General features: G+C 42.3%; 1 protein-coding gene and 1 long non-coding RNA gene across 8 annotated transcripts in view; one reads left to right on the forward strand and one right to left on the reverse strand.

Annotated features, from left to right (window-relative positions):
- The first annotated feature begins 3277 nt into the window (after positions 1-3277).
- Positions 3278-24409, forward strand: part of LOC309719984 — a 69404-nt gene continuing 48272 nt past the window's right edge. The window contains exon 1 of the long non-coding RNA XR_014280380.1: positions 3278-4392. This is a non-coding gene — a long non-coding RNA (uncharacterized lncRNA). The remainder of the gene's footprint in view (positions 4393-24409) is intronic.
- LOC309719983 (uncharacterized protein) lies at positions 3491-12580 on the reverse strand. 7 transcript variants are annotated; one of them, XR_014280375.1, is made up of 3 exons: positions 11795-11953; positions 9540-9600; positions 3491-8337 (listed from the first exon to the last, which is right to left on the reverse strand). XR_014280375.1 is itself a non-coding variant. In XM_082556434.1 (3 exons), exons 2-3 carry the CDS (start codon positions 9507-9509, stop codon positions 6997-6999), a joined length of 1362 nt encoding a protein of 453 aa, XP_082412560.1. In that variant the 5' UTR covers positions 9510-9603; positions 11795-11953; the 3' UTR covers positions 3491-6996. The 7 variants fall into 7 exon arrangements, 1 of the variants encoding a protein (XP_082412560.1); XM_082556434.1 differs by having other exon boundaries at positions 9489-9603; XR_014280374.1 differs by lacking the exon at positions 11795-11953 and adding an exon at positions 12514-12580 and having other exon boundaries at positions 3491-9603.

Consider the following 24409-nt stretch of genomic DNA (forward strand, 5'->3'; position numbering starts at 1 on the left):
AAAACAAAAACAAAAAAGGAGTGGGTCGGTGTGTCATCTTTACCGAGCACCATACATGTTTTGCTTCACATTCAAATTATTATTTTTCCTTTTCAAAAATAATTCAGAGAGAAAAAAAAACAGAGAAGTCAAATATATCAAATTTGCACGAATCTTCTAGTGAAGGTGCCTCCTCCTTCTGACCTTAGGGTAACTAATTTCTCAGACAGTGACATGACAGTGCGCTGGGAAGCTGCAGCTGATGATGATGTTTCTTACCTCACTAAGTGGAGGCGACCTGAGACAGGTGGGGAAGAACTATTGGATTGTTGGGGTACATATTATGAAGTAAAAAAAATACAATATCTCAATAAACTGTTGTCCTGTGTCTTAAGGAGTATGAGATATCACTGTCTGCACTCTATGGAGATGGAGCTCAGAGTGAAGCTGTGGCCATACGCTACAGCACCCGTGAGTCACACATTTTCTGATCCTGAACGTTTGTCAAACTCAGGAGGGGAGAGCCTGAAACCATTTACCTAAGTCACATTAGCAGCAGTGTTCAGCCTAAAAAATAGACAAGTTAAAAGTCATGCATCCATATTATTTGTTTATTTATTAAATTATTTTCGAGACACTGTTAGTTGTTAGAAGCCAGTGTTTTAATGACAGGACATATATGACAGTAATGAGACAACCTAAGATATCCAAGATTAGCACAAAAACACAAATAGAATCACAGAAAGCGTGTTTCTCTCCCGTTAGTCTTTAGGCCCAGTTACCTTTTACTTTTCTGTGGTCAGTAGCCCTTCATGTCATATTCTGTCTCTATGTACAATATAGCATTACTAATACAAGAACCTGTATGTAAATGAACTTCATTGTGTAATTGATGGCAGTTCTCAAAGTACTAGTCACTTAAAGGTTAAATTTCACATCGAAATTCTCATATTATATTCTATTTGAATGTTTAAAAAGAAAAATATCACAGTATTTATGCTTTCACTGAGCATATACCTGCATCAATGATGAACTCTCAAGGCTGAAAAGTCCTGGCTTTGGTCAGCCACGGTCCACGCACACGCACACGTCACCAATCCCTGACTGCTTGATCATAACAGCAATTGGGCTGCTGGGAACATGACGGGCGTTCTTCTTGATGTTAACAAGGTGCTCACCAATCTCCCTGGGAACAAACGAGATTCCTAAGACAGACCGACAAAACAGATGTTAACAACGCTTATTCTTGTGTGTGCATGCAGCCCGTTTCAGTTGCTCCTGCTTCTTTCTCCACGCTTTAACTTTTATTACTTTCCCCCTCTGTCTTTTACTTAAGGGTTAATAAAGTATTTGGATTCTGATGAGTCTCATTGTTTAGCAAACTTCTCACTTATCAGACGGACACTCACCAATGTGAGCGTTACGCAGCATCTTCAGCAGGCAGGGCTCCTCTGGGCCTGAGGGTGTTGTAAGAGGGGCTGTCAGCTGGCTGAGGTCAAGCTCGCCTATGTCCAGTGGAATATCTGCAGCAGAGCCCGCCTTCAGTGAAGTATGTTGGCTGGAAGGCTTTGAGGCCCGTCTTTGCCACTCCAGGGTCAGAGACCTTCACCTTGTTTGGATGACAGCCTGCTCTGATATTCATCTGTGGGCACAAACACCAAAACTCAAGAGACTTTTCAGTGAGAAGAAAAGGCAAACCTTGCATGCCAGAGTGAAAGTGAGAGTGTGTGAGTGCATACTCCCCCTGAATGGACTCTCAGGGATGTTAGCGTCTCCCCAGGAGACCATCACAGTGTGCTTCACAGGCTTACGTGGGGTGCAGGTGTATGTGCTGTTGCTATTATCCTTAACCTGGACATCCACAGAATTGACTTCACCATCCTGTGCAGAAGACAAGGGATTATAGTTCAATCAGATTTAACACACTGTATTTTTCGGACCATAAGGCGCACTGTCGATGAACAGGTCTGGTTTCATACATGAGGCGCACTGGACTATAAAACGCATTAAGCGAAACAAAACAGCCAGATAAGTCAAACTTTACTCAACTCTTTCTTCTTGCTTCCTCCACTTCCGTACCATTGATTCATTCATGTTGAAATCTCTCGCAGCTGCTCTATTCTCATGTTCTACTGCGTGACTGACAGCCTTGAGTTTGAAATCCGCTTCGTCAGCATGTCTCTTAACAGGTGGCATTTTGGGGTCATGATCCACACACAATACAGTAATATTATGTTGCAGCACAGTACGTATCACTCCGCCAGGCTCCTGACTACGTAGCCGTAATGCTCCGACAATCCATCAAGCGGTGCGACTTCATAGCTTACCAAAGTCGTACTAAAACATTTTTTGACAGATTTTTAAGCGCCGTGTATTACATAAAATCGGTTCAAGGTCAGTAAGCACAACCACAATTCATACATAAGGCGCACTGTCGATTTTTGAGAGATAATTAAAGGATTTTAAGTGCGACTCATAGTCCGAAAAATACGGTACATACAATATATTTAACATATTTGTGATCATATACAAAGCCAGATATACCTGGGCTATAATTTTCAGAGGAGCTTTTCCTCCTTGCTTGGCATCAACTGTGAGTTCACTGGGTTTTCCAACAGCCAGACCACTGCTCTGTAGGCCTGGACCGTGCGCCTTAACCTAGAGAAAACTATTTTAAACAAACAATTAAAAAAGGAACAAGTCAAAGATCTACTATAGCCAAAAGATCATTTACAGACTATAGCGCTGTGAAAAAATATTTGCCTCCTTTCTGATTTCGTATCTTATTCCATATTTGTCACACTTACACGTTTCGGATCAATAAATTTTAATATTAGACAAGAATGTCTAATATTAAACGGCAGTTTTCAAGGGGAAAAAGCTATCCAAACATACTTGGTCCTATATGAAAAAGTAATTGCACCGAATTAAATAAATTCTAACAACAGCTTATCAAGTTTAAAGGCGCTTCTGCTGTTTAACACGACCTCTGCTAGTTTCCTCTTTCTGGCGCAAAGCGGGAGATAAACAAGCAAGAGAGACGGGACTTGTGGCAGAAACGCCGATCAGCTGATCATTGATCAGTTTCATGATTGAAGTAGCAGCAGGAGAGGGAGAACGAGAGAAGAAGAGGCAGCTGTGCAGCAAAGACACAGAATAACTCCAGCTTTTTGTCTTTTTTTTATTGTAGCTGAAGTACGGGACAAATCGCGTTTATTTTCAGCTCAATACAAAACGCATAATATTAACTCTGAATACCAGAGGATTCCGTTTTTTATGGCACGGTTGGTGAAGGAAACTGTTTCCAGGGCCTACTCCGTGGATCGGCTTCCTCCGAGGCGTGGACGTCTATCAGCAGAGAATGTACCTTCACCTATCAGCAGAGAATGTCCCTTAGTCTGTAACACAGTCAAATATATTCTCAAGTAATATTCAAGCATGCCATTCAGCGTGTTAGTACGAGCAGCTCGGGAGCAGCTTGGGAGAACAAGAAAACAGAGACTGCTTTAGATTGTCTTCCCAAAGTGACTCAACTTTATTCACAAGTACAACAGTTTATATAGAGGGTAAAATTCATGAGACAGCAGATTATCAGTTTAAACCAGTACAGACCAAGATAAGGCAGCGTCTTCCTGCCCTTGGGTGAAGAAGCATCCTTTGTGTAGTGTATCAGTTCAGCTACAATTGTGATTATCTCAGCGACATATTTTCAAGGCACAAAACAAAGAGTTCTTACATTAGTGAAATCTGAAACAAACCATTTGGCCTTCAACAGGCGTCTAAAAGATTAAGAAACTAATGTAGCTGAGGGAGTGATCTCTGTGGTATTTCAACCTTGTACCAGCCTGTGATTCTCACACATCAATTCTTGGGTCAAAGAGAAAAATAACTAAAACAAAAGGGGCCTTATTGAATGACAGAGTTTTCCTGCATAATGTCACTATAAAACAATATCCAGTAAATGCTCCCATGGTACTAAAATACCTAACAGTTCCCCACTTTTATTATTTTTAAAAATAATAACTCAAATAGAAAGGAAAAATCACAAATGTAATAACATAATATAAAAAGCAAATCATAAAATGTAATAGTTCACAACCTAATGTTCAATATACACATCAGGAACATCATTGGTAACATCTGGCACATCCTCAGGATCAATTTGTGCTAATTGCAAATACATTGAAGTAGCTGTACTGGTAGCTATACGGGTTATCATTGAGCGTACACAGGGTATCACACAACAGGCAATAATCATCAAAAACAAAATAATACATGCTACAACTGTTACAAAGGCTATAATGAGTTCCTTCCATTTTCCAAACGTGTCCTGCATCCACTTGTCTAGCCACTGACCGTGACCTGTATTGGCTCTTAGTTCTATCTGCAATGCTTCAAGTTTATTCATAGCTTGTGTAAATGAACCGTTAGGGGCGGTATTATTGGGAATAAAAGTACAACAAAAATCTTCAAACATAGCACAAACACCTCCTTTCTCAGCTAACAGCATATCTAAGGCCATTCTATTTTGCATGGTCATTAAGGAGGCAGCAGACATCTGTTCTCCTAGGGCTTTAAGGGCCGTATTGGTCAAATTAGTAAGTCTTTGCTGATTGTAATAAACATAATTGATCCAGCCTACATTTTTGTTTACCTGTATCCACGGTAGTATTGAGACAAACCCTGCTGATATTTCTCCTTGTGCCTTTAATTCATTTGGTATCCCGCGTGGAACTCCTATAGCATCTATGTAAACGTTATGTGAATAAGCGGAGCGTTCCGTCCGTCTGCTGGATACAGGCAGATCCGAGGTTTGTTGTATCAGTAGTTCTTGAGCTAAAGTTACTAGACCGCAGGTACCGGTCCAATTAACAGGTAAGGCTAATCTAAGAGTATTATTGCACATCCAATAAGCATGTGGGATTGGTCTGGTCAGGCGCGAAGCTGTAAAGCCTTTTAATATGCCTCCCCAGTACGAGTCGTTTAGTGTGTTGGGCGAATGCAGGATTGTTGAGTTATCTGAATGCGTACTTATATATGCATATATATAAGAAAACATATGTTTATATTGTGTCCTGTCAACACTCGCTGCTAGCCATGTTTCGTTACAGCGTGCTCCTGGAGAGTCAGAAAAGAACGTATAGTTTTGTGTGTCATAATTTATGTTTTCAAGTTTTGGTCGGTGTATGCATGTCATCAAAATATTTGGGTGATGGCGCACCTGTGTTGGGGGCGAAAGAGGTTCAGTGCGGTCTTCGGGGCGCTTCATTTGGTTGCAGGGGTGGGTAGAATCATTAATCATGCTAACATCCTTACTAGAGACTTGTGCTGTGTATATGAATAAACAATCTAAAGGACTTAGTTCTACTCGCAGCGCTTCAATCAGGGTTACCGTTAAGGGCCCCTTTTTATCATTTTTGAATAGCATCTTTGTTAAGGGAAAACCTGAAATTGGATATCCCACTATGACCTGTTCTGGATTACCCTTTGAACAGACATAACAGTTACTGTTTCCTAAGTCACGAGCGGCTGTTCTGGCATTGTCATACCAGGCGTTAGTTCCTGTTCTAGGGGGTGCATAAGATGGTTTATTGGTGGTGTCTGTGTTGCTTTCTACTGATTTTAGAGAACGTGACGAGTGTACTAGGTGGGTGTCTTGCCAAGTGGAGCATGAGGTATTGTCAGCAAAATGTGGCTTGCAGAAATGTGAACAGGGTTGCACTTTACAATACGAAATAGTAAATAAAAATCCTAAGATTAATGCAGTAGATATGATTAATAACCTAAATATATAAAAAAGACAGTTCTTTAGTCGTCTCCTGGCCTGGTCCCAGGTTCGAGAGACACCGAATAAGCGTCGTGTGATGACAATGGGCATTTCATTTTCTCCATTATCAGGATGAAACGAGTCTATCTTTATCAGGTTAGACATTGTGTGGTACTCTAGGCTTTCTGTTCCTGCTGGATGTTCGAGTACCTTGTTGTTGTTCAGGCGGGGGATCAAAGGGCTTTCTGAGTCTTGGCTCTTTCAGGCGTTGTGTGTTAATCAGTGATTGTGTGTGTGTAGGTGGATTGGATCCGGGCGCTGGCTCGCCTGAGTCGTCATCTATAGGTGTATTGAATCCGGGCGCTGGCTCGCCGGAGACGTCATCTACTTGATCCGACGCCTTAGGTGGTTTGGTGGGGCTGGTCTTAACCCTGCTGGCATGAATCCACTGAGGTTGTCCGTCTGTTAGGATGCTGGTTCTCGTCACTGCAAGTACAGTCTGGGGGCTGGAACACGCGGCCTCCCCGAGTGCCCTTGGTTTTAGCGACTTTACCAACACCGCATCTCCTGGTTTCCACGGATGGGTTGGATCTATGGAAGGGAGAGGCTGAGAGAGACAAACTTTCTGATAGTTATTATTCAGTGTTTCTACCAGGTTATGAACATAGTCAGACAATGCAGTGTCTATGTCCCCTTCCAATAGCGGTGCCCCTCTGGAGGCTGACCATGGTGTTGGAAACGGTCTTCCCATGATTATTTCAAATGGAGATAATTTGGTTGCTGCGGATGGAGTCATTCTAATCTCACAGAGGACTTGAGGAAGTAATTTGATCCAGGTCATTCCTGTTTCTATCATTGCTTTAGTCAGGCGGTTTTTTATGGTCCTATTCATTCTTTCTACAACTCCTGAACTCTGAGGATGGTATGGCACATGATATTTCCAGTCTATTGCTAGAGTTTTAGCACACTTTTGAATTACTTCTGATGTGAATGAAGGTCCTCTATCACTGTTAATTTGGTGAGGTATTCCGAATCTGGGTATTATTTCATTGCACAACTTTTGACAGACTACTTCTGCAGTTTCTTTTGATGTTGGGTAAGCTTCTACCCATTTACTAAATTGGTCCACTATTACCAGTAAGTACTTGATGCTTCCTTGTGCTGGCATGTGTGTAAAATCAATTTGTAATGTATGAAATGGGAAATCTGGTTGTGGTAAATGCTGATGTTTTGCTTTTGGTTTTCCTACATTAGTTCGTGCACATGTTAGACAGGTTGCTAATATGCGTTTTACTGCGTGTGATGTTTTCTTGATTACAAATCTTGATTTTATTGCTCCTATTACCCCTCTTTGTCCGACATGACTCACACCGTGAAAAATGGCGGACAAGGATTGGCAGTAGTGAAGATGGGAGGGCAATCAAACCCTCAAGGTTTTTGTATAAGCCGTCTCTGTTATCTAAGGTACAATCATTACTTTCCCAGTAAGTGTAATCTAAGGCAGAGGCTTGCTCTTGTATGAATTTTAGGTCAACATTTGTTTCTAAATAGTCTGGGAGCGTGACAAGTGGCAGCTGTAAAGGCAAAGATAATACTTCCCTTCTGGGTGGTTGCTGTGAGGCAGCAGCTGCTTTCGCGGTTACGTCTGCAAGAGCATTTCCCACTGCTTCGTCTGTGTCAGCCGTGCTGTGCCCCTTCGTTTTAACAACTGCAATTGCCGATGGCAGCTGTATAGCCTGCAAAAGTCTTTGAACAAGGTCAGAATTAGCGATCGGTTTTCCATCAGCAGATCTAAATCCTCTTTGTCTCCACAATGTGCCAAAGTCATGCACCACACCGAATGCATAACGGCTATCAGTGTAAATTGTTACCCGCTTATCCACATGTAACTCACAGGCGCGTATTAAAGCCATGAGTTCTGCTTTTTGTGCTGAGTGAAATGGTAATGAGTGAGCCTCTAGTATGATGTCAGGCAATGTCACCACCGAATAGCCACAAAGAAATAAGTTGTCATTTGGTTTTGAACAGGACCCGTCCACATAAACAATGACTGAGTCTGGGATTGGTGTCTGCTCTAAGTCTGGGCGTGGTGCTGTGGATTCCTGTATACGTGTCATACAATCATGATCGTCAGGGTCGTCTGAACCATCCTGTCGGTCAGAGGAACACAGCATATGAATGAGTAAGTGTGCTGGCGAATTGGGTGTGCTGCTTGCTTTTATAGTGAGATTTGCTGTTGAAGTTAGTGTAGCTTCATAACCTGAGCGACGTTGTGCGGTCATGTGTTGTGTAGTTATGTTTGCTAGAATGGTCGTGACCTGGTGATTGGTGTGTAGAATAGTGTCATGTGAGAGTGTGAGCTTCTCGCAGTCCCTTATCATGATAGAGCAAGCTGCTACTGCTCTCAGGCAGGCCGGCATCCCCTGAACTACTGCTGGCAGCACCTTTGAGTAGAAGGCTACTGGACGGTAGCCACAGCCATGCTCTTGGGCCAATACACCTGCACAGGTTGTGCCGTTCTCTGTGACGTACAGGTGGAACGGTAAGTGGTAGTCAGGCAGACCCAAACAAGGGGCGGAGGTCAGCGCTCCCTGTAATGCATTGAAAGAGGCAGTCATTTCTGTGGACCACAGTATTCGAGGAGGCTTGTCTTTTTTGCAGCATTCACGCAGAATGTGGTCATGAAAAGAACAGTCTGGTATCCACTGTCTGCAATAGTTCACCATGCCTAGGAAAGACAGCATTTCTTTCTGTGTAGTGGGCTTAGGGACAGAGGTCACAGCTTTGACCCTGTCTGTAGTCATAGAACGTTGTCCGTGAGACAGTGTAAATCCCAAATATTGAACAGAAGTCTGACAGTACTGCATTTTCTTTGCTGATGCTTTGTGGCCAGTCTGTTGGAGGTGCTGGAGTAGCATGTGTGTGGCAGTTTGACATAGTTTTTCACTTTCAGCACAGAGGAGGAGATCATCTACATACTGGATCAGAGTACAGCCCTCTGGAGGAGTGAAGCCGTCCAGGGTAGCACGTACTACCATTGAGAAAGCCGCAGGGCTGTCTATCATGCCTTGGGGTAAGCGAGTCCATGTGTACTGCTTATCTCTATGTGTAAAAGCAAATATCGGCTGTGTGTCTATATGCACAGGTACTGAGAAAAAGGCGGAGCACAAATCCACCACAGTAAAATGTGTGGCTGTTGCTGGAATAGATGTCAGTATGCTGGGGACATCTGGGACAATAGGTGGCAGAGGCTTAATGACTGCATTAACTTGCCTTAAGTCTTGTGTGAAACGCCATACGCCAGGTTTGTTAGGCTTTGGCACAGGATTGACAGGAGTGTTATATGGAGATACTGTGGGCTTTATTACTCCAGCTGTCAATAAATCTCCTATGATGATGTCTAAGGCTGCGGCTTTTTCAGCGGAAATGGGATATTGCTTGACATATACCGGCTTGTTGTTTTTCAGCTGAGCATGATAAGGTGTACAGTCAATAAATCCTACATCATTCTCACCTCTTGACCATAATGTCATGTTTTGATATTCAGCTGGCAATGTGACAGCAGAGATAGTACAGTGTATGGGGTAGGTTAGATCTATGTGTCGACATGGTGCAGTGATGTCATAGCCTATGTCTGAGTTATGTGACAAAACCACTGTTTGGCCTTCACTGGTGTGAGCAGTTATCATGTTGTTGAACAGTGTGAGAGAAACAAATATGTGGCTTCCAGGCATGGGGCTACCTGGTAACGGTGTTTGCACATGTTTTTGACACAGAGTGTGACGTGGGATACCAGTCAGATGGATATTGAGTTCATTCTCCGCTGAGGCGTCCAGCTGACACAGAGGCTGTTCCTTCTCCATGGTGTCGGTGCATAGGGCAGAGAAAACATAGCTGTTATCAGTATCTGCAAACATTTCACCCTTTGTGTTAAATGAAATACACAAGTTCATTTTTGCCATTAAATCTCTGCCTAATAGATTCACAGGCGAGTTTGGAATAATTATGAATGGATGATATGTAATTTCATCTGGTTTTGGGCCCCAGCGTGTTTTTAGAGAATGAGTTTTGGGGCATTGCACTAGAGTTCCGTTTATTCCCATGGTGTTGATGCACACAGAGGAAACAGGCCCACTATAGAATTTTCCAGACAGTGAACTTTTAGTGGCTCCACTGTCAACTAAAAAAGAATAAATCTTTTCACCTATTTCTATATCTAACATGGGCAAGCTTTCTGTGTTACGGGACAATTGCAAATGCAGCATCGTGTGTAGTGCTTCACACTGTCCCTCATCTTCACCTGGGCCTCCCTATGGTTGGTCCAGTCTTTCGTTATCATATGGGTGGGGATTAAAATGTGGATTATAAGGTTGCTGCCTAAGTGCAAAGGGGCCATTATTTTGATGTGATTCCTGTCTGCGTTGCCAGTTACCTTGTCTGTAAGAGCTCTGCTGACGCCTAGTGGCAGGAGCTGGTCCTGTGTTTTGTGGTTGAGACCTATGTGCTGCTGATTTGCATTCCCTCCTCCAGTGTCCTATTTTTCCACAGTAAAAACATACGTCTCCACTCCTATCTCTCCTTCTGAAATCTCCCTGCTGCGCTTGTTGAGGGGACGGGGCCCCTGCATACATCATTTTTTCACTTTCCTCTGAGCCTTCAACATCAAAATTCAACATCATCTTAACAGTTTTAGCCTTCGTGCTGTTGGGGAAAAGATCTGCACCAGCTTTTGTTTTGACAAGTGTGATAAAGTTCTTTATTTTCATGTCATAGAGATTATCAGTGGCAGTCAGCTTCAATAGTTGTGAACATTCTGGATGAATATTGTTTAAGAATGTTGTTATGAAAATCTGATCATTTCCTCCTTCAGGCATGCATGCCTCATTAGTCCAGCAGTGTGTGAAACGTTTCATAAACACTAGAATGGATTCATCTGGCTTTTGCTTACACATGGTTACTGCATTTAAATCAATTTTATCTCTAGACATTGTGAGCAGAAATTTCTTTAGATTTTGAAAAAAGGCTGTGATTTTGTCATCGTTTATCCACAAAAACGAGGTGGTGTTGGCTGCTTGGTCATTTTTAGGGTCTAGTTCCTCTACTTCTTCAATAAGCTGAGATTCAGTCACACCTGGGATTCGTTGACATAATATATATCTATAGTCAGGCCCACCCAGGTGGTGGTATCTGGTACTTCTCTGTAATGCAGAAACAAAGGCTGTAGGATTTTGTAGAGGATCGGGAAGTTCTTTAATGGTTGCTGCTAACTCTGAAATTTTAGGGGGTTGAATGCAACACATGTCCCCTATTATCATGAACGGGAGGGAGGTGCTGACGTCATTAAATTGTGATCCCTGCTTTTCTTTATAACGGGTGTTTTTGTGGGGGCCCTCTTGAGTTTTTTCCTCTTTTTTCTGCTTTAAGTAGTTCCTTATTAAATTTCTGGTGTTAGTTATTGCTTTTGGCACAGTCAAACCATTCGCTACTCTAGTGTGGCGCTGAACATGATTATCTATGACGGAAACGGCTTCCTGCAGTTCAGCTTCCGTACGTTCAGTTAAAGGATCTTTCATGATTTCCTCACACTCTGCCATTAACTGTTTTGTTTGCTTTTTATGTTCCTGTAACTCTCTTTCTCGTTCAGTGTATTCTCGTTCCTGTCTTTGATCTAGGTTAAACCAGTCATCTTCTTCTGATTTAGGTGTCATTTCAGTGCCTTCCTCACTCTTTTGGGATTCTGCTGTTAAATCAGGATATACGCGCTGATGACGTGCAGCCGCCGCAGCAGCTATTAATTCTGTTTTTTCATCATAAGGCGGCGGAGCCGTAGGTTGAACGGATGGGCATATAAGGCTAGTTTTTTCTGCAGTGGATTTACTAGAGCCTACACTGGCTTGATTTAAAGCATTTACGTCTGGCTCGGGTCCTTTTTTCCATAGTGGTAGCATGCGATTGGTCACATCACGACATTCTATCATATATTTTTTACAGGACTTTTTAATCAGCCTACTTTCCTTATCACAAATAGTATTTAACATTTCTACTGACCTGTTTTCTGGCGATAATCGTTCGGGATAGGGCTCCGGAAATACATTAGGATGCATTAAAGTTATAGTTCTTAAGTTCGAGACGAAATCAGTCACGTAAGCACTTCCGCATGTTCTGGATACGTAATCATGGAAGTCTTCATTGATTCGCGAGCGTGGGTTAAACATAACCGGAAGTGGGAGTCGTACTGAGCCGCTATTTGTGATTTTATATTTTATTTTTTTCGGTTTTACAGTTAATTTTGATTTTTTATCGGACCCGTCTAAGGTCTTTGAATTATTCTGACCCATGGTCAGTGATTTCCAGAGGGGTTTAGACGCTTTGAAGGATTTAAGTTAGTTTTTATTTTTGCTGTGGCACACCTGAGGTTACTTGATTTTTTTTGCTAGCAATTTTATGTTTTTAGTGAGCAACTTCTCACTTTTTAACGAGCAACTTCTCGTTTTATGACCCCAGGCAACTTCCTGTGTCCTTTCTGCTGGTGAGCAACTTCTTAGTTTATGACAGCAGGCAACTTCCTGTGTCCTTTCTGCTTTTATTTTACAAAACAACAGGCAACTTCCTGTGTTTCTATGTGGGCCACTAAAGAAGGCTCCTCAGTGTATCCCACTTGTTACTATGTGGGCCACTGAAGAAGGCCTCGTCAGCGTATCCCGTTTCTATGTGGATCACTGAGAAAGGCATAACACAGTCTTATAAAATAAAAGACGAGTGCCTACCTTCGTCAGGATCCCACTTCTGACACCAAAATTGAAGGAAACTGTTTCCAGGGCCTACTCCGTGGATTGGCTTCCTCCGAGGCGTGGACGTCTATCAGCAGAGAATGTACCTTCACCTATCAGCAGAGAATGTCCCTTAGTCTGTAACACAGTCAAATATATTCTCAAGTAATATTCAAGCATGCCATTCAGCGTGTTAGTACGAGCAGCTCGGGAGCAGCTTGGGAGAACAAGAAAACAGAGACTGCTTTAGATTGTCTTCCCAAAGTGACTCAACTTTATTCACAAGTACAACAGTTTATATAGAGGGTAAAATTCATGAGACAGCAGATTATCAGTTTAAACCAGTACAGACCAAGATAAGGGAGCGTCTTCCTGCCCTTGGGTGAAGAAGCATCCTTTGTGTAGTTTATCAGTTCAGCTACAATTGTGATTATCTCAGCGACATATTTTCAAGGCACAAAACGAAGAGTTCTTACATTAGTGAAATCTGAAACAAACCATTTGGCCTTCAACAGGCGTCTAAAAGATTAAGAAACTAATGTAGCTGAGGGAGTGATCTCTGTGGTATTTCAACCTTGTACCAGCCTGTGATTCTCACACATCAATTCTTGGGTCAAAGAGAAAAATAACTAAAACAAAGGGGCCTTATTGAATGACAGAGTTTTCCTGCATAATGTCACTATAAAACAATATCCAGTAAATGCTCCCATGGTACTAAAATACCTAACAGTAACTGACTGTAAAAAGTTAGCACAAGGAAAATAAACTCCACCTAAACTTGGTTTGACCCAGATAGACTGCAGGTCATAACTTCTTACCTGAAGCTCATTTCACCTGACAGTCGGACTGGCGGCCGCCTTGCGTCTCTCCACCTCCAGTCCTTTCCCCCATCCACCTGCTGGCCTCCACCACTTGCTAATTTGACTGAATGTGTGAAAGCTCCACCATAGCCACTACCAAACAACTGAGTTATTTTTACACGTCTGCCAGCATCTGTCCAATCCGCCACCTTTCACTGTTTACACAGTTAGGAAAAAAAGACAACAACAACAACAACAACAAAACATTGGGCCATTTAAAAGGCAAAATTAGCATCGGCCCACCGGGCAAATGGCCGGTATACCCGATGCCCCACAGACAGACTGAGGCCCCGCCGCTATTTTTGAGTGCAAAAATGTGTGGTCTCCAGCTAATGGAAAAGGCTGATCGCGTAGTGCTCTTTAAATAGAACAATTTGCCCCATTCTCTTCGCCCGTCATGTGGCCACATGTGGCGGGCTAGCAGGCTAGCAACATACAGGCCCGGGTTCGAGCCCTCGGCTCACTTCCCTCTGTATGTTCACCTGCTAGGGGGAGGTCCAGGCGGGCGATCTTGGAGTGAAAATTCCAAGGGATGACCCCTCGTAGCCTGGGCTTCCCCTGACTTTTTTTCTTTGCTTTGCTTTTTTTCATTTACCTGCCAGCAACAAACACACCTCCTTGTTGTCATGGCTACCAACGACCACTCTTCTTGTGCCAACAAGTCATTGCCTGACAAAACATTATTTCCTATGTTTCCCTGCCTTTTTTGCCTTTTTTATTTCTTGTGTTTTAGACAAAAACAAAAGAAAAAGATCTACAGATTCAGGCTTTTCTTTACCTGTGGTAGTCGGGTAGAATCACGTCACTGACACTATTTAATATGAAAACAAACTTTCTCAAACAAAAAACAAAAACAAAAAAGGAGTGGGTCGGTGTGTCATCTTTACCGAGCACCATACATGTTTTGCTTCACATTCAAATTATTATTTTTCCTTTTCAAAAATAATTCAGAGAGAAAAAAAACAGAGAAGTCAAATATATCAAATTTGCACGAATCTTCTAGTGAAGGTGCCTCCTCCTTCTGACCTTAGGGTAACTAATTTCTCAGACAGTGACATGACAGTGCGCTGGGAAGCTGCAGCTGATGATGATGTTTCTTACCTCACTAAGTGGAGGCGACCTGAGACAGGTGGGGAAGAACTATTGGATTGTTGGGGTACATATTATGAAGTAAAAAAAATACAATATCTCAATAAACTGTTGTCCTGTGTCTTAAGGAGTATGAGATATCACTGTCTGCACTCTATGGAGATGGAGCTCAGAGTGAAGCTGTGGCCATACGCTACAGCACCTGTGAGTCACACATTTTCTGATCCTGAACGTTTGTCAAACTCAGGAGGGGAGAGCCTGAAACCATTTACCTAAGTGACATTAGCAGCAGTGTTCAGCCTAAAAAATAGACAAGTTAAAAGTCATGCATCCATATTATTTGTTTATTTATTAAATTATTTTCGAGACACTGTTAGTTGTTAGAAGCCAGTGTTTTAATGACAGGACATATATGACAGTAATGAGACAACCTAAGATATCCAAGATTAGCACAAAAACACAAATAGAATCACAGAAAGCGTGTTTCTCTCCCGTTAGTCTTTAGGCCCAGTTACCTTTTACTTTTCTGTGGTCAGTAGCCCTTCATGTCATATTCTGTCTCTATGTACAATATAGCATTACTAATACAAGAACCTATATGTAAATGAACTTCATTGTGTAATTGATGGCAGTTCTCAAAGTACTAGTCACTTAAAGGTTAAATTTCACATCGAAATTCTCATATTATATTCTATTTGAATGTTTAAAAAGAAAAATATCACAGTATTTATGCTTTCACTGAGCATATACCTGCATCAATGATGAACTCTCAAGGCTGAAAAGTCCTGGCTTTGGTCAGCCACGGTCCACGCACACGCACACGTCACCAATCCCTGACTGCTTGATCATAACAGCAATTGGGCTGCTGGGAACATGACGGGCGTTCTTCTTGATGTTAACAAGGTGCTCACCAATCTCCCTGGGAACAAACGAGATTCCTAAGACAGACCGACAAAACAGATGTTAACAACGCTTATTCTTGTGTGTGCATGCAGCCCGTTTCAGTTGCTCCTGCTTCTTTCTCCACGCTTTAACTTTTATTACTTTCCCCCTCTGTCTTTTACTTAAGGGTTAATAAAGTATTTGGATTCTGATGAGTCTCATTGTTTAGCAAACTTCTCACTTATCAGACGGACACTCACCAATGTGAGCGTTACGCAGCATCTTCAGCAGGCAGGGCTCCTCTGGGCCTGAGGGTGTTGTAAGAGGGGCTGTCAGCTGGCTGAGGTCAAGCTCGCCTATGTCCAGTGGAATATCTGCAGCAGAGCCCGCCTTCAGTGAAGTATGTTGGCTGGAAGGCTTTCAGGCCCGTCTTTGCCACTCCAGGGTCAGAGACCTTCACCTTGTTTGGATGACAGCCTGCTCTGATATTCATCTGTGGGCACAAACACCAAAACTCAAGAGACTTTTCAGTGAGAAGAAAAGGCAAACCTTGCATGCCAGAGTGAAAGTGAGAGTGTGTGAGTGCATACTCCCCCTGAATGGACTCTCAGGGATGTTAGCGTCTCCCCAGGAGACCATCACAGTGTGCTTCACAGGCTTACGTGGGGTGCAGGTGTATGTGCTGTTGCTATTATCCTTAACCTGGACATCCACAGAATTGACTTCACCATCCTGTGCAGAAGACAAGGGATTATAGTTCAATCAGATTTAACACACTGTATTTTTCGGACCATAAGGCGCACTGTCGATGAACAGGTCTGGTTTCATACATGAGGCGCACTGGACTATAAAACGCATTAAGCGAAACAAAACAGCCAGATAAGTCAAACTTTACTCAACTCTTTCTTCTTGCTTCCTCCACTTCCGTACCATTGATTCATTCATGTTGAAATCTCTCGCAGCTGCTCTATTCTCATGTTCTACTGCGTGACTGACAGCCTTGAGTTTGAAATCCGCTTCGTCAGCATGTCTCTTAACAGGTGGCATTTTGGGGTCATGATCCACACACAATACAGTAATATTATGTTGCAGCACAGTACGTATCACTCCGCCAGGCTCCTGACTACGTAGCCGTAATGCTCCGACAATCCATCAAGCGGTGCGACTTCGTAGCTTACCAAAGTCGTACTAAAACATTTTTTGACAGATTTTTAAGCGCCGTGTATTACATAAAATCGGTTCAAGGTCAGTAAGCACAACCACAATTCATACATAAGGCGCACTGTCGATTTTTGAGATAATTAAAGGATTTTAAGTGCGACTCATAGTCCGAAAAATACGGTACATACAATATATTTAACATATTTGTGATCATATACAAAGCCAGATATACCTGGGCTATAATTTTCAGAGGAGCTTTTCCTCCTTGCTTGGCATCAACTGTGAGTTCACTGGGTTTTCCAACAGCCAGACCACTGCTCTGTAGGCCTGGACCGTACGCCTTAACCTAGAGAAAACTATTTTAAACAAACAATTAAAAAAGGAACAAGTCAAAGATCTACTATAGCCAAAAGATCATTTACAGACTATAGCGCTGTGAAAAAACATTTGCCTCCTTTCTGATTTCGTATCTTGTTCCATATTTGTCACACTTACACGTTTCAGATCAATAAATTTTAATATTAGACAAGAATGTCTAATATTAAACGGCAGTTTTCAAGAGGAAAAAGCTATCCAAACATACTTGGTCCTATATGAAAAAGTAATTGCACCGAATTAAATAAATTCTAACAACAGCTTATCAAGTTTAAAGGCGCTTCTGCTGTTTAACACGACCTCTGCTAGTTTCCTCTTTCTGGCGCAAAGCGGGAGATAAACAAGCAAGAGAGACGGGACTTGTGGCAGAAACGCCGATCAGCTGATCATTGATCAGTTTCATGATTGAAGTAGCAGCAGGAGAGGGAGAACGAGAGAAGAAGAGGCAGCTGTGCAGCAAAGACACAGAATAACTCCAGCTTTTTGTCTTTTTTTATTGTAGCTGAAGTACGGGACAAATCGCTTTTATTTTCAGCTCAATACAAAACGCATAATATTAACTCTGAATACCAGAGGATTCCGTTTTTTATGGCACGGTTGGCTCTACTAACTAACCATATGAATAAAATAAAGTTCACCAGTAACATCATAGCACCCACCCAACTGTACAGAAACTCCATCATGCTAGCTAGTACACAGTACGAGTTATTGTAACTGACTGTAAAAAGTTAGCACAAGGAAAATAAACTCCACCTAAACTTGGTTTGACCCAGATAGACTGCAGGTCATAACTTCTTACCTGAAGCTCATTTCACCTGACAGTCGGACTGGCGGCCGCCTTGCGTCTCTCCACCTCCAGTCCTTTCCCCCATCCACCTGCTGGCCTCCACCACTTGCTAATTTGACTGAATGTGTGAAAGCTCCACCATAGCCACTACCAAACAACTGAGTTATTTTTACACGTCTGCCAGCATCTGTCCAATCCGCCACCTTTCACTGTTTACACAGTTAGGAAAAAAAGACAACAACAACAACAACAAAACATTGGGCCATTTAAAAGGCAAAATGAGCATCGGCCCACCGGGCAAATGGCCGGTATACCCGATGCCCCACAAACAGACTGAGGCCCCGCCGCTATTTTTGAGTGCAAAAATGTGTGGTCTCCAGCTAATGGAAAAGGCTGATCGCACGATGTGCGCGTAGTGCTCTTTAAATAGAACAATTTGCCCCATTCTCTTCGCCCGTCATGTGGCCACATGTGGCGGGCTAGCAGGCTAGCAACATACAGGCCCGGGTTCGAGCCCTCGGCTCACTTCCCTCTGTATGTTCACCTGCTAGGGGGAGGTCCAGGCGGGCGATCTTGGAGTGAAAATTCCAAGGGATGACCCCTCGTAGCCTGGGCTTCCCCTGACTTTTTTTCTTTGCTTTGCTTTTTTTCATTTACCTGCCAGCAACAAACACACCTCCTTGTTGTCATGGCTACCAACGACCACTCTTCTTGTGCCAACAAGTCATTGCCTGACAAAACATTATTTCCTATGTTTCCCTGCCTTTTTTGCCTTTTTTATTTCTTGTGTTTTAGACAAAAACAAAAGAAAAAGATCTACAGATTCAGGCTTTTCTTTACCTGTGGTAGTCGGGTAGAATGACGTCACTGACACTATTTAATATGAAAACAAACTTTCTCAAACAAAAAACAAAAACAAAAAAGGAGTGGGTCGGTGTGTCATCTTTACCGAGCACCATACATGTTTTGCTTCACATTCAAATTATTATTTTTCCTTTTCAAAAATAATTCAGAGAGAAAAAAAACAGAGAAGTCAAATATATCAAATTTGCACGAATCTTCTAGTGAAGGTGCCTCCTCCTTCTGACCTTAGGGTAACTAATTTCTCAGACAGTGACATGACAGTGCGCTGGGAAGCTGCAGCTGATGATGATGTTTCTTACCTCACTAAGTGGAGGCGACCTGAGACAGGTGGGGAAGAACTATTGGATTGTTGGGGTACATATTATGAAGTAAAAAAAATACAATATCTCAATAAACTGTTGTCCTGTGTCTTAAGGAGTATGAGATATCACTGTCTGCACTCTATGGAGATGGAGCTCAGAGTGAAGCTGTGGCCATACGCTACAGCACCCGTGAGTCACACATTTTCTGATCCTGAACGTTTGTCAAACTCAGGAGGGGAGAGCCTGAAACCATTTACCTAAGTGACATTAGCAGCAGTGTTCAGCCTAAAAAATAGACAAGTTAAAAGTCATGCATCCATATTATTTGTTTATTTATTAAATTATTTTCGAGACACTGTTAGTTGTTAGAAGCCAGTGTTTTAATGACAGGACATATATGACAGTAATGAGACAACCTAAGATATCCAAGATTAGCACAAAAACACAAATAGAATCACAGAAAGCGTGTTTCTCTCCCGTTAGTCTTTAGGCCCAGTTACCTTTTACTTTTCTGTGGTCAGTAGCCCTTCATGTCATATTCTGTCTCTATGTACAATATAGCATTACTAATACAAGAACCTGTATGTAAATGAACTTCATTGTGTAATTGATGGCAGTTCTCAAAGTACTAGTCACTTAAAGGTTAAATTTCACATCGAAATTCTCATATTATATTCTATTTGAATGTTTAAAAAGAAAAATATCACAGTATTTATGCTTTCACTGAGCATATACCTGCATCAATGATGAACTCTCAAGGCTGAAAAGTCCTGGCTTTGGTCAGCCACGGTCCACGCACACGTCACCAATCCCTGACTGCTTGATCATAACAGCAATTGGGCTGCTGGGAACATGACGGGCGTTCTTCTTGATGTTAACAAGGTGCTCACCAATCTCCCTGGGAACAAACGAGATTCCTAAGACAGACCGACAAAACAGATGTTAACAACGCTTATTCTTGTGTGTGCATGCAGCCCGTTTCAGTTGCTCCTGCTTCTTTCTCCACGCTTTAACTTTTATTACTTTCCCCCTCTGTCTTTTACTTAAGGGTTAATAAAGTATTTGGATTCTGATGAGTCTCATTGTTTAGCAAACTTCTCACTTATCAGACGGACACTCACCAATGTGAGCGTTACGCAGCATCTTCAGCAGGCAGGGCTCCTCTGGGCCTGAGGGTGTTGTAAAAGGGGCTGTCAGCTGGCTGAGGTCAAGCTCGCCTATGTCCAGTGGAATATCTGCAGCAGAGCCCGCCTTCAGTGAAGTATGTTGGCTGGAAGGCTTTCAGGCCCGTCTTTGCCACTCCAGGGTCAGAGACCTTCACCTTGTTTGGATGACAGCCTGCTCTGATATTCATCTGTGGGCACAAACACCAAAACTCAAGAGACTTTTCAGTGAGAAGAAAAGGCAAACCTTGCATGCCAGAGTGAAAGTGAGAGTGTGTGAGTGCATACTCACCCTGAATGGACTCTCAGGGATGTTAGCGTCTCCCCAGGAGACCATCACAGTGTGCTTCACAGGCTTACGTGGGGTGCAGGTGTATGTGCTGTTGCTATTATCCTTAACCTGGACATCCACAGAATTGACTTCACCATCCTGTGCAGAAGACAAGGGATTATAGTTCAATCAGATTTAACACACTGTATTTTTCGGACCATAAGGCGCACTGTCGATGAACAGGTCTGGTTTCATACATGAGGCGCACTGGACTATAAAACGCATTAAGCGAAACAAAACAGCCAGATAAGTCAAACTTTACTCAACTCTTTCTTCTTGCTTCCTCCACTTCCGTACCATTGATTCATTCATGTTGAAATCTCTCGCAGCTGCTCTATTCTCATGTTCTACTGCGTGACTGACAGCCTTGAGTTTGAAATCCGCTTCGTCAGCATGTCTCTTAACAGGTGGCATTTTGGGGTCATGATCCACACACAATACAGTAATATTATGTTGCAGCACAGTACGTATCACTCCGCCAGGCTCCTGACTACGTAGCCGTAATGCTCCGACAATCCATCAAGCGGTGCGACTTCGTAGCTTACCAAAGTCGTACTAAAACATTTTTTGACAGATTTTTAAGCGCCGTGTATTACATAAAATCGGTTCAAGGTCAATAAGCACAATCAGAATTCATACATAAGGCGCACTGTCGATTTTTGAGAGATAATTAAAGGATTTTAAGTGCGACTCATAGTCCGAAAAATATGGTACATACAATATATTTAACATATTTGTGATCATATACAAAGCCAGATATACCTGGGCTATAATTTTCAGAGGAGCTTTTCCTCCTTGCTTGGCATCAACTGTGAGTTCACTGGGTTTTCCAACAGCCAGACCACTGCTCTGTAGGCCTGGACCGTACGCCTTAACCTAGAGAAAACTATTTTAAACAAACAATTAAAAAAGGAACAAGTCAAAGATCTACTATAGCCAAAAGATCATTTACAGACTATAGCGCTGTGAAAAAATATTTGCCTCCTTTCTCATTTCGTATCTTATTCCATATTTGTCACACTTACACGTTTCAGATCAATAAATTTTAATATTAGACAAGAATGTCTAATATTAAACGGCAGTTTTCAAGGGGAAAAAGCTATCCAAACATACTTGGTCCTATATGAAAAAGTAATTGCACCGAATTAAATAAATTCTAACAACAGCTTATCAAGTTTAAAGGCGCTTCTGCTGTTTAACACGACCTCTGCTAGTTTCCTCTTTCTGGCGCAAAGCGGGAGATAAACAAGCAAGAGAGACGGGACTTGTGGCAGAAACGCCGATCAGCTGATCATTGATCAGTTTCATGATTGAAGTAGCAGCAGGAGAGGGAGAACGAGAGAAGAAGAGGCAGCTGTGCAGCAAAGACACAGAATAACTCCAGCTTTTTGTCTTTTTTTTATTGTAGCTGAAGTACGGGACAAATCGCTTTTATTTTCAGCTCAATACAAAACGCATAATATTAACTCTGAATACCAGAGGATTCCGTTTTTTATGGCACGGTTGGCTCTACTAACTAACCATATGAATAAAATAAAGTTCACCAGTAACATCATAGCACCCACCCAACTGTACAGAAACTCCATCATGCTAGCTAGTACACAGTACGAGTTATTGTAACTGACTGTAAAAAGTTAGCACAAGGAAAATAAACTCCACCTAAACTTGGTTTGACCCAGATAGACTGCAGGTCATAACTTCTTACCTGAAGCTCATTTCACCTGACAGTCGGACTGGCGGCCGCCTTGCGTCTCTCCACCTCCAGTCCTTTCCCCCATCCACCTGCTGGCCTCCACCACTTGCTAATTTGACTGAATGTGTGAAAGCTCCACCATAGCCACTACCAAACAACTGAGTTCTTTTTACACGTCTGCCAGCATCTGTCCAATCCGCCACCTTTCACTGTTTACACAGTTAGGAAAAAAAGACAACAACAATAACAACAAGAAAACATTGGGCCATTTAAAAGGCAAAATGAGCATCGGCCCACCGGGCAAATGGCCGGTATACCCGATGCCCCACAGACAGACTGAGGCCCCGCCGCTATTTTTGAGTGCAAAAATGTGTGGTCTCCAGCTAATGGAAAAGGCTGATCGCACGATGTGCGCGTAGTGCTCTTTAAATAGAACAATTTGCCCCATTCTCTTCGCCCGTCATGTGGCCACATGTGGCGGGCTAGCAGGCTAGCAACATACAGGCCCGGGTTCGAGCCCCCGGCTCACTTCCCTCTGTATGTTCACCTGCTAGGGGGAGGTCCAGGCGGGCGATCTTGGAGTGAAAATTCCAAGGGATGACCCCTCGTAGCCTGGGCTTCCCCTGACTTTTTTTCTTTGCTTTGCTTTTTTTCATTTACCTGCCAGCAACAAACACACCTCCTTGTTGTCATGGCTACCAACGACCACTCTTCTTGTGCCAACAAGTCATTGCCTGACAAAACATTATTTCCTATGTTTCCCTGCCTTTTTTGCCTTTTTTATTTCTTGTGTTTTAGACAAAAAGAAAAGAAAAAGATCTACAGATTCAGGCTTTTCTTTACCTGTGGTAGTCGGGTAGAATGACGTCACTGACACTATTTAATATGAAAACAAACTTTCTCAAACAAAAAACAAAAACAAAAAAGGAGTGGGTCGGTGTGTCATCTTTACTGAGCACCATACATGTTTTGCTTCACATTCAAATTATTATTTTTCCTTTTCAAAAATAATTCAGAGAGAAAAAAAACAGAGAAGTCAAATATATCAAATTTGCACGAATCTTCTAGTGAAGGTGCCTCCTCCTTCTGACCTTAGGGTAACTAATTTCTCAGACAGTGACATGACAGTGCGCTGGGAAGCTGCAGCTGATGATGATGTTTCTTACCTCACTAAGTGGAGGCGACCTGAGACAGGTGGGGAAGAACTATTGGATTGTTGGGGTACATATTATGAAGTAAAAAAAATACAATATCTCAATAAACTGTTGTCCTGTGTCTTAAGGAGTATGAGATATCACTGTCTGCACTCTATGGAGATGGAGCTCAGAGTGAAGCTGTGGCCATACGCTACAGCACCTGTGAGTCACACATTTTCTGATCCTGAACGTTTGTCAAACTCAGGAGGGGAGAGCCTGAAACCATTTACCTAAGTCACATTAGCAGCAGTGTTCAGCCTAAAAAATAGACAAGTTAAAAGTCATGCATCCATATTATTTGTTTATTTATTAAATTATTTTCGAGACACTGTTAGTTGTTAGAAGCCAGTGTTTTAATGACAGTAATGAGACAACCTAAGATATCCAAGATTAGCACAAAAACACAAATAGAATCACAGAAAGCGTGTTTCTCTCCCGTTAGTCTTTAGGCCCAGTTACCTTTTACTTTTCTGTGGTCAGAAGCCCTTCATGTCAAATTCTGTCTCTATGTACAATATAGCATTACTAATACAAGAACCTATATGTAAATTAACTTCATTGTGTAATTGATGGCAGTTGTCAAAGTACTAGTCACTTAAAGGTTAAATTTCACATCGAAATTCTCATCTTTGAATAACTAGAACTCTGAGCTATGAAATAAATGTAGTGAGGTTAAAGTATCAAATCAAAGTATCAAATTCTCTGTTATACTTTACATTTATTTTCTAAAAAAACACTTTGCTCTGCTGCCAAAATAATTTCCTCCTTTAAAGAAACAAAGTGAGTGTTAAGTGTCGTTAGCTGTGGTACTTTATCTCTTCTATGATGTTGCTGCAGGGTCTGGTGGAGGCCCGACCAGCCTCAGGGTTTCTGATGAGACTGGCGTCAGCATAGTGATCAGCTGGGTACCTCCCAATGCTCATGTCCTCCAGTATCACATGTCCTACATGGCTTTAACTGGAGCTGATAGCCAGGATCACACTGTGAGTGGGTCGTAGTCATTACATCTTCACCTCCTCTGGCCTTCAGCCGGCTGTCATGTGTCAGAATTCCAGAAATTCCAAAACTTTAAATGAGTTCTGACTGTGTTGGGATGATAGTGTTGTTTGTTGTCTGCAGGTGCTGGTCCCTGGTGGAGAGAAGCAGGTGATGCTGGAGTCATTGCAGCCAGATACACGTTACAGCATGCT

Source organism: Aulonocara stuartgranti (assembly GCF_965226115.1).
Source record: "Aulonocara stuartgranti genome assembly, chromosome: 13".
Classification (NCBI taxonomy): domain Eukaryota; kingdom Metazoa; phylum Chordata; class Actinopteri; order Cichliformes; family Cichlidae; genus Aulonocara; species Aulonocara stuartgranti.

Coding starts and splice junctions, on each gene's coding strand:
- LOC309719983 (XM_082556434.1), bottom strand. CDS start 9,509: ATGTGCAAACACCGTTACCAG. Junction 8,338..9,488: donor TGTGCAAACACCGTTACCAG/GTAGCCCCATGC, acceptor AATGCATTACAG/GGAGCGCTGACCTCCGCCCC.